This window comes from Ylistrum balloti, unplaced genomic scaffold (assembly GCF_031769215.1).
Source record: "Ylistrum balloti isolate Yb309-2 unplaced genomic scaffold, AGI_CSIRO_Ybal_v1 Utg370796, whole genome shotgun sequence".
Taxonomy (NCBI): Eukaryota; Metazoa; Mollusca; class Bivalvia; order Pectinida; family Pectinidae; genus Ylistrum; species Ylistrum balloti.
This window is the reverse complement of record NW_026782464.1, coordinates 409,083-418,771: the sequence shown is the minus strand read 5'-3', so window position 1 is coordinate 418,771 and position 9,689 is coordinate 409,083. Positions and strand designations below refer to the sequence as shown.

At 37.7% G+C, this 9,689-nt stretch overlaps 1 protein-coding gene across 1 annotated transcript; it reads left to right on the top strand.

Annotated features, from left to right (window-relative positions):
- Positions 1–448: 448 nt before the first annotated feature.
- On the top strand, positions 449–7,590 carry LOC132558562 (cytochrome P450 2J6-like). Its single transcript, XM_060223146.1, has 6 exons — positions 449–800; positions 2,317–2,832; positions 3,217–3,660; positions 4,348–4,476; positions 5,363–5,457; positions 7,339–7,590. The coding sequence occupies exons 1-6, from the start codon at positions 449–451 to the stop codon at positions 7,588–7,590; spliced, it is 1,788 nt and encodes a 595-aa protein (XP_060079129.1).
- Positions 7,591–9,689: the final 2,099 nt, after the last annotated feature.

The following is a 9,689-nucleotide window of genomic DNA, read 5'->3' as shown; positions in this document are numbered from 1 at the left end:
ATATTTATATCAACGGTCTTGGTGTCGTTCATGTTACAATCCTAGCGATGTTACTTACAAAACATTATATCTGTTTCTTCATTCTCTACAGAATACAATTTTGAAACAAAACTGTAAAAGAACAATCGAGACTTCTGAAAATCAACTATATGGTGAAATCAAACCATTTTCTATAAACGTATTTGACAAGTTTACTTAAATCAAAAGGTATTATAAAACGTATACATTATAAGGTATCATTCGAAATCAGAGCAAAACCAATACAAGGATTGGATAATCCTTCCTCGATAGAACAGTAAACCTGACTAAACCCAGTTACATATGTAGTCATAGCCAACAGAACGTGTTTAGACTGTGTTAAGTCATGCATGACACATAAACGTCCCATTAACGACTCGAGTCGATATAGGCAAATTTGACCTATATATACACCACAAACACAGGTACAATGTCGCTGTCATCTTTACTGTCTCTATCTACACTGTTAAAGTGTCTTGTTGTATTCTTTATCACGTTCATCCTGCTTCGGAAACATTTCTCAAAACGTGCAAAGCTTCCTCCGGGACCTGCTGGCCTGCCATTAATCGGCAGTGTGTTAATGCTGAGAAATGAGACTCCATCGGAGCTATACAACAGGCTGTACAGACAATATGGCGACATATTTAGTATACGGATGGGGTCAAAGTTATTCGTAGTCATTAATGGATTCAAATCTCTGCATGAAGTATTTGTAAAGCGTTCTGATGTCTTCACTGACCGTCCTAATATGTATCTTTTTTCCGTTCTCAACAAAGAAAATGGTAAGTGCGTAATTAATAAAATTAACAGGTAATTGATTCTGGGTAGTAGTACAGTTTCTAGCCTTGGGATGTAAGTAGCGGGTACAATTTCTAACCTTAGGTTGTACGTAGTAGATACCGTTTCTAGCCTTTGTGTGTAAGTAGCGGGTACGGTTTCTAGCCTTGGGATGTAACGGGGTACGGTTTCTAGCCTTAGGTTGTATGTAGCTGTTACGGTTTCTAGCCTTGGGGTGTAAGTAGCAGGTACGGCTTCTAGTCTTAGGGTGTACGTAGCAGTTACGGTTTCTAGCCGTGAGGTGTAAGTAGCGGGTACGGTTTCTAGCCTTAGGGTGTACGTAGCAGCTACGGTTCCGAGCCTTGGGGTGTAAGTATCGGTTACGGTTTACAGCCTCAGGGTGTACGTAGCAGGTACGGTTTCTAGTCTTAGGGTGTACGCAACAGTTACGGTTTCTAGCCGTGGGGTGTAAGTAGCGGGTACGGTTTCTAGCCTTACGGTGTAAGTAGCGAGTACGGTTTCTAGCCTTGGGGTGTACGTAGCCGGTATGGTTTCTAGCCTTGGAGTGTACGTAGCCGGTATGGTTTCTAGCCTTAGGGTGTAGATAGCGGGTACGGTTTCTAGCCTTGGGGTGTAGGTAGCGGGTACGGTTTCTAGCCTTGGGGTGTAAGTAGAGGCTACGGTTTCTAGCCTTGGGGTGTACGTAGAGGCTACGGTTTCTAGCCTTGGGGTGTACGTAGCGGGTACAGTTTCTAGCCTTTGGGTGTAAGTAGCCGGTATGGTTTCTAGCCTTAGGGTGTACGTAGCAGGTATGGTTTCTAGCCTTGGGGTGTAAGTAGCCAGTATGGTTTCTAGCCTTGGGGTGTACGTAGCAGGTACGGTTTCCAGCGTTAGGGTGTAAGTAGTAGTTACGGTTTCTAGCCTTAGGGTGTAAGTAGCGGGTACGATTTCTAGCCTTGGGTGTAGGTAGAGGCTACGGTTTCTAGCCTTGGGATGTACGTAGCAGGTATGGTTTCTAGCCTTGGGGTGTAAGTAGCGAGTAAAGTTTCTAGGTAGTGAGTGGGATAGTTTCTACCTTTGAAGTAGCGTGAATGGTTTCTATGGTCTTGAGGAAGCATGTATAGTTTCTAGTCTTGTGGTCGCTGGTACAGTTTCCTATCCTGAGGACGGTTTCTACCCTTGGGATAGCGGTTAGCTTCTAGTTTTGAGGTATAGCGGTATGGGTTCAACTTTATTTACTGACTAACGGTCAACGTGTACAAATGACATATACTTGTAGGATAAACTTGCCGTTTTCTTCAGATTTATAGGATGGTAAGCTCTGTTGTCTTGCGACAACCATTGACATCTGCCACGATGTACATGTATACAAGACACAAGTTCCTTGTAACAAAACTGATATGCTCCAGTACTGAACTGTTTATCCTACCAAGAACCTTAAATATTGTAATATACCATAGAATTGTTACCATATCTTCATACTTAGAGACAAGACATGACACTATCTTGGATACATTTCAGGTGTCGTGGCAAGCTCTGGGGAAATGTGGAGACGTACTAGAACATTTACATTAACTACTTTAAAAAAGTTCGGATTTGGAAAGTCGTCTTTTGAGAATGCGATTAAGGACGAAATTGATGTATTTCTCGATGTCCTTCAAAGTAAATGTGGAAAACCATTTGACTTGAAGTCCAGTTTGATGAAAAGTGTAGCCAATGTAATCTGTAGCATAACTCTTGGCAGCAGGTTCGATCATGACGACCAAAGGTTACACGAACTTGTTAAGAGTACTATGACCACAGCAGAAATAAATGCATCCGTTGGAATAATCAGCGTTTTCCCAATCATGCGATATGTGCCAGGCGACTTACTACACATAAACATTTTTAAAAACAACTTGTTTTCTATTTGGGAACTCTTTCAAGAATGTATTGATAAACAAAAACTGACTTTAACAGAGGGCGTGACCCGTAATTTCATCGATGCCTTTGTTCACGAACAACGTCGGGCAGGCGAATCAGACACTGTTTTTACAGGTAAAGTTACAAATGTTTCGGACTAGTTTGATTTTATGTAAGTAATTTAGGTAAGTATTTTATATATTTGTTCTGTAGTCTTAATGTAATTGGACTGATTATTACTTAGATAAATGACTTCTGTGATATTCACGCTCACAAATTAACGAGTTTTATGGCTAGGAAAGCAAAAGTTTCAAGTTTCTTTTTTTCCACAAACAATTCAGCACAAAGTAAGCAATAATCAATGATTATTGAGAGTACATCAAATGTCCAAGATGGCGGACAGCAACTCCATATATATATATGTATATGTATATACTTTGATCCTTACATGCGTTTCCTTGTGAAAAGCGACACCAACATCAGTTATTTATTAGATTCGTTTGAATCCTTTTATTTCAGACGACAACTTATTGCTTTGTCTGTCAGATCTCTTCTTGGCTGGAACAGAAACTTCATCTACAGTTTTAACATGGGCGTCCATCTTCTTGATTCGCCATCCCGAAGTGCAAGGAAAGATGAGGTCAGAGATATCCCGAGTGACTGGTGATGCCCGCGCACCATGTCTCAGCGATAGACCAAACATGCCCTATTCTGAGGCGGTCATCACTGAGGCACTTCGGTGTGGGAATGTGCTTCCCTTGTCCTTGCCACACACCGTTTCAAAAGATACCGTTGTTGATGGATACACCATTCCGAAGGGAGTGTTTGTTATCCCAAATGTTGGATCTGTTTTGAATGACCCTCGTGAATTCGAAAACCCAGAAATGTTTGACCCTGAGCGGTTCATCGACACTGATGGGAATCTCAGAGGACACGAGAAAGTCGCATTGACCTTTTCGTTAGGTAATATGAAATGTCTTACATTTCAAGTCTTCCAGATCATAATATCAAACTTTAGAAATCACAAAATGACTTTTGTCATACGCTGTTATTTTCAGCTACATTTTAACATAGACATTCTAATTTTAAGAAATGCTATACCATTCATGGATTTATACTTGCAACACACAATATTAGTTTGTACTCATACAAAAGACATTGAAATATAGGGGCAGTCATGTTTTTTGTTTGCTTGTTTGCCTTTGTTTTAGAATTGTGTGTGTATATAAATATTCCAAACACCTTTTTTTAATTAGACAATTTGCCACTAGGTCATGTCGAGTAAATTCCATCTGTCTATCATTACAACTTTCAAACATCCTTTTTTGGGGTTGTCGTAGTGGTGGTTAGGCAGTCTGGAATTTCTTGGCATGGCGTAGATCGTGAGTTCGAGGCCTGGACAGGGCACGAGTCAAAATTTGTGTTCCTTCTTTAATTGGTTTAAAAAGAAAGAGATAGTTTACTTACGAACATTAGGAAAAACAAAACTTAAAAAAAAAAAAAAAAAAAAGAAGAAGAAAAATTATAGAATTAGCAAAAAAATCTGACGACAAAGTTACTACACCAAGCGGTTGCCGTTATTTGTTTAGTACATACAAGTAACCATACAAAAACACTCGTCTGTTGTCAGATATACATTTTCTGTTGTAGGTAAACGTGTGTGTATGGGAGAACCAATGGCAAGAATACAACTCTTCTTGATTTTGACGTCATTGGTTCAAAGATTTGAACTACTTCCGGAGCACGAAGATTGTCTACCTTCCCTTGATAGAATTGAGGGTATGGTGAACACCCCACAAAACCCATTCATACGCGTTAGAGCTGTTGGTTCCGTATAAAGTCAAATTCAAGTTTCAGGAATTTTCAATACACACACATGTGGCTGATGTTGAAAATGGTTTACAATGGAGGCAAGTACATGTATGACGTTCTATACATGGAAAGAAAACCTCGGCCTTAAACTACACATAAGATAGAGTATACGATGTAGGGAAATTCAATCATATTGCTGTCGGGGATTACAATTTCAAAATTATCCTTATCATTCAGTTGTGACCAACCGACAAAAAATAATAAAAAATGTATGTTATGTCTTATTTTTGAATATAAAAGTAAATCTTAATTGATGATATATAAACACCATGTAAGTGTTGTTGTCATATTTAAATATTGATGTATTGCTGAACGTGAAATGAAAATTTTGCAAATTACTTCATTCTCAAGAAACATCGAAAATAAGACATTTTACCCCGAACATGTCACTTGTGGAGGAGGAAAAGGAAGCTCATCTGATATTTTACATCTCCTTTTTATATGACTGTAACAAAATCTGAGGCAAGTAGAAAAAGCCTAAAAGCCTTTGTAGCAATTTCCCAAAAACTGAAGGTTCTGACCAAACAAATACATAAAGTAATACATACATGTAATCCATTTGTTTTTGTTTGTTTGTTTTCAGATGAACCTATTACAATAAAGCTTTTCCGTGTTTGATTGGAATAGCACGTGCATATTGTCAGTCTCAACTTCACGCACTATACTTTTCAGCTTCCCAGATTACCTAACTGTTGTTTGACAATAAAATCTATAAAATATTTTGTAAACGGTGGAATTTTGAAGCGTTCACTTTTATGATCTCACTATATACAAACTTTAGGTTTGATTAAAGAATGCCTAGAGCGACGTGTTGACTCCGCCGCCGCCGACGTCATTAGCGGAAAACGACACCATATAATAGTCTCGCTTTTCGTGACTTCGTCCCAGGTGAGACAACAAAACTGGCAAATGCAGATACCATTTACCTGCTTTTGGTAGCAATCAAACGGCAAGTAAAACAGAAATATAGCACTTAAAGAAGGTTTATACATGATTTTGTCCTGCAACTGGCACCGCCATTGTCGGAATACACCTGCCACATATATTATTGATGTATTCTGCAGTGACGGAAAACAGCTCTATTTAGTACGTGCGGTAATCCCACAGAGATGATCTCTAAATTTACTTCAACATTACGTTTAGAAATATAAATAATTGTTGAATAAGCGATTTTACATGTTGTATTGAACAAGTCGATGTATGAAAAGTAATAAAATCGCTGTTTTATCCGATGAAGTTTGGAACTATGCTTTCCTGCGGAGCAATTATTTTGGCGTCGGTCATCAGGCGATATTCAGCATAACGTCAATGTCAGGTAAACACAGATTGAACTACAAAACTATTTCAGTAGTCTGATTTTCAATCAATGTTGTAGGACTGATAGAATAACATGGTCAGTGTCTTGCCAGAGGCTCTCCTCTTTTGTCTTTCTTCACCCTCGCCAAAATACAGTTTATATTTTAAAACACTGACCATGTATTCTCTGTATATCGACCACAGAAAAAATGTAGACGGGGGATGAAGTCGATGTAACCATGTTTCGTCCGAAATTATGATGTCGTGATCGGTTTATATTTTTTCTCGATTTTGTTTGAGATGGTGAAGCGGGATGCGTGGAAAGTTGCAAATTTGTCAAACTACAATACACGTGGTATTTATTTCAAGAAGATAACTATCCGGATAATGCTCGTGTAAGTATATTAAAGTGATTTTGGAGGTAAAATGTTTAAACAACGATACATTGGTTTTGCGATAAGATTGTAGTGTTAAGGTCCCGAGAAGAGTTTCACATTGCTCGTAGTCATAAGATGAATCATATAAATAGTTCCACTGTGGTTTTATTTGTTTCCTTTATCAGCTTTAGTTTTGACAAGCCAGGAAACTTATTTGTCAAAATGTTATCCTTGGCAATGAGTCTGAATCAGCGAAATGTTTGTTTCAAGGACTCAGAAACACTGAGCGCGCCTGTGAGCAATAAAGCAATGCATGCTGTCTGCACGATGTACATGTATGCGCGAATTATGCATAATAGGAACACTGGACTCAAATAGCGATCACACATCTGTACAAAAGTACAGCTAATTATGTTTATTAATCAAGCCATATTTATAGGTTAGACACGCGTAGATCTATCAGAATCGTTATACAAATGTACGCGATCGCCTTTTGTCCGCCGTCCGATTTCAATGAAATTTTACAAAATCCTTCAATGGCTAAAGGTCCACCTAAATCATAAATTATGTGGTCCCCAACCCCCAAGAGGCGTTAGGGTCGGGACCAGGAGAGGTCAAATTCATCGAAATTTCAAAAATCTTCTTCTCAAATCTCAGATATGGTAGAATCAAATACTCTGCATGGATTGAAAGGCCTTCGAATGCTTTACCAAAATGGTAAACTGTATGACCACAGGTTCTCACATTTCCCCTTGGGGTGGAGGAGAAATTCATCCCAGTTTATATAGTAAAATTAAATTTTTGAGCGTAATTTGTTTATTTTCTTTCAGAAATAGTTCAAACTCGGTTAGAAATATTAGTATAGGATGATAGTATAATCAGATGCACATAGTGAACTTGAATGACCCCCCCCCCCGGGGGCTGATTGGCGTAGCAAAAATAGGGTTAAAAGCATTAACTGAGGTGACCATTAAGGCCCTTGGGCCTTTTGTTTGTCGCTGATCTGAGAAATACTAATCGATGAAGAGAAAAATGAAAATTGTTCGTAGCGTAACATTTTGCTTTTTATAATATGTATTATTTTTATATTTAGCAGCGATTAACACTTGTTATGAATAGTAACACCCCGGCTAGCTCAATCGGTAGAAACATAAAACAAGAAGAGGGTACTGATAGGGAAGAGAATGATGACGTCATCACGGGAGATGGGGAAGAGGTCGAGGGCGATAATGAGGATGAGGAAAGAGGACATGTACTGTGTAGAGGGTACATGTATCAGGGATCGGAGGACGAAATGACGGCAAGTGATCTTTTTGGACGATCGGACATGGATGAAAGAACATTTTAGTAAACGACACCAATTTTGATGATGTTAATTCTGGTGATTTAGGGAAGGGGTTCCTGGATGTGGCATGCTGATGATTCGGCGCTGACTTTGTCATATAAAACTTCACTTGATGAGGTGTTTAATGTATTTGGAAAATATTGTCGGATTTCTGGTGTTAGAATAAACAGAAAATAAAATGAAAATAAAGAGAAAAGTCTGAGTTGCTGTGCATCGATCTTGAACAAATGTCAGTACTTGGTGGATATCTAGGACCCAATCATCAGTTGTGCGATTTTTTGAATTGGGAGCCTAAAATTGTGTCCGTATGAAGCATTTTAATGAAGTGGTCTCCGAGAAGACTAGCTATTTAGGGTAGATCGACTGTTATCTCTTCCTTAATGTTATATAATGTTGGTAAATACTTTGACAGCAACAAGTATCCCCGATAGATTTAAGATTACACTTAAATTTTTTTGTTTAAAACTCCTTTGGAATGATGGCGCACATTTAGTTGTTTATAAAAATAGGTATAAAGTCAGAAGGTGAGTTATAATATCCAGATATAGACTTCAGATTAAAAACCTTCAGAATTAAAATTGATTTCAGATTGTTTAGTAATATAAATACAACACTTTGGAAAGTAACGTGTCATTTTTTATCTAAAATAGCGGACACGAGGCATGGTTTAAGAGTTTTAACTGCATTTTAAAATAGAAACTTCTCCAATATATCCCTCCTTTTTACAGAGAAATGCCGTTGACATAGGCTGACATGCATGCGTCGATTATCTATTTTTTTTTATAAAAGCGTCAATCATATTTATTGTCTACCCATGTTTTATAATCCTTTGATTTTAAATGAAAATAGAAAATCAGTATTTTTGAAAGTGTTTATAGATGCCGGTCTGGTATATTAAAAAGATTTTACTTACGAAGTTGTTGAAGGTCTTATTCCCATCAATGCCATGGTAGTATTAGTCCACGAGAAATATCCGGAAATTACACAGGCGGTAATATCTGTTAAGTAGTTAAGTCTCTTCAAGCAATTAACACTAGAATTTGTAGAAAATGTTGTAAACAACTGCAACACGTGCACTGGTCTGACACAAGCCATTATATCACTGAATGGATCAGGGACACATACTGTCTCGCGAAACACGGGATACTTACCGTGCTCTCAAACGCCTGCACTTTGCTAAACCGGCGGGGATGTCGTTCTGTTAGAGTAGTTTTCCCATTCGGCAGGTAAATCATTTTTTTGAAACGTGCACGCATTTCGAACTCATTATCCGGTCAATGTAAGGTCGACCATCACGCTATTTCTACCAAAAGAAACTTTTGAGGTGTAGTATATCGGATTGAGATGATAGTCCGGTTTGTCAGTTGCAGTCATTTTTCATTTGTTTTTACATTGTCCTGTTTTATCAGATTTAAAAGTTTTTAGTTGGTATACGTAATAGAAAACTTGTTTCTGGTGTTCATCCTGGAAATATTAATTCACTTAGTTATGAAAAATTTGTTGTATCGGGTTTTAGTGAAAAATGGAAATATGTAAATACATTTTTTGTAAATTTCGTTCTGAGTGTGGCGATATTATTTTTGTGTCTTCAAACGGCGGAAATGTTGATGTCCGGTGAAGGGAGCTGTCCATATTACGTTTATTCATTCATTTAATTTTTCAAATTTACACTTTAAATCTGCAAATGAATGTGTTAGTTTTTTCACCTGTTAAGGCCCGTGCTACAAATGGCTACTGTGGTTACTTATTTAATTCTTTGAATGTTTCTTTTATTCTTTTTTGTACTGTGAGGAACCTAATGGGCCCAAATCCCTGAGGTTCTAATGCTAGGACATTGAATTATGACTTTTAAGATAAAAAATGGGTCATGCTAGGCGTGTTTCTTTATCGAATTCACATGTTGTCATCAGTACACACGTTATATATGTGATGCCATCTGCTAATTATCATGCGTTCGTCAATATTTCTTATGTTGCATTTTAGTAATATTTCATGTGTTTCTTAGAAATGCAGAGGGACAAGTTAAGATACCTGGTTTGATTATCATTGTTTAAATGTGTTTTGAAATAATCTAAAACAAAAAAAATAAAAAATAAAAAACA

Excerpts from the sequence above, each read along its gene's own strand:
- LOC132558562 (XM_060223146.1), top strand. The coding sequence starts at position 449 with ATGTCGCTGTCATCTTTACTGTCTCTATCTACACTGTTAAAGTGTCTT. Across the intron at positions 3,661-4,347 it reads CGCATTGACCTTTTCGTTAG|GTAAACGTGTGTGTATGGGA; the intron begins GTAATATGAAAT and ends TTTCTGTTGTAG. Across the intron at positions 5,458-7,338 it reads TTTTCGTGACTTCGTCCCAG|CGATTAACACTTGTTATGAA; the intron begins GTGAGACAACAA and ends TATATTTAGCAG.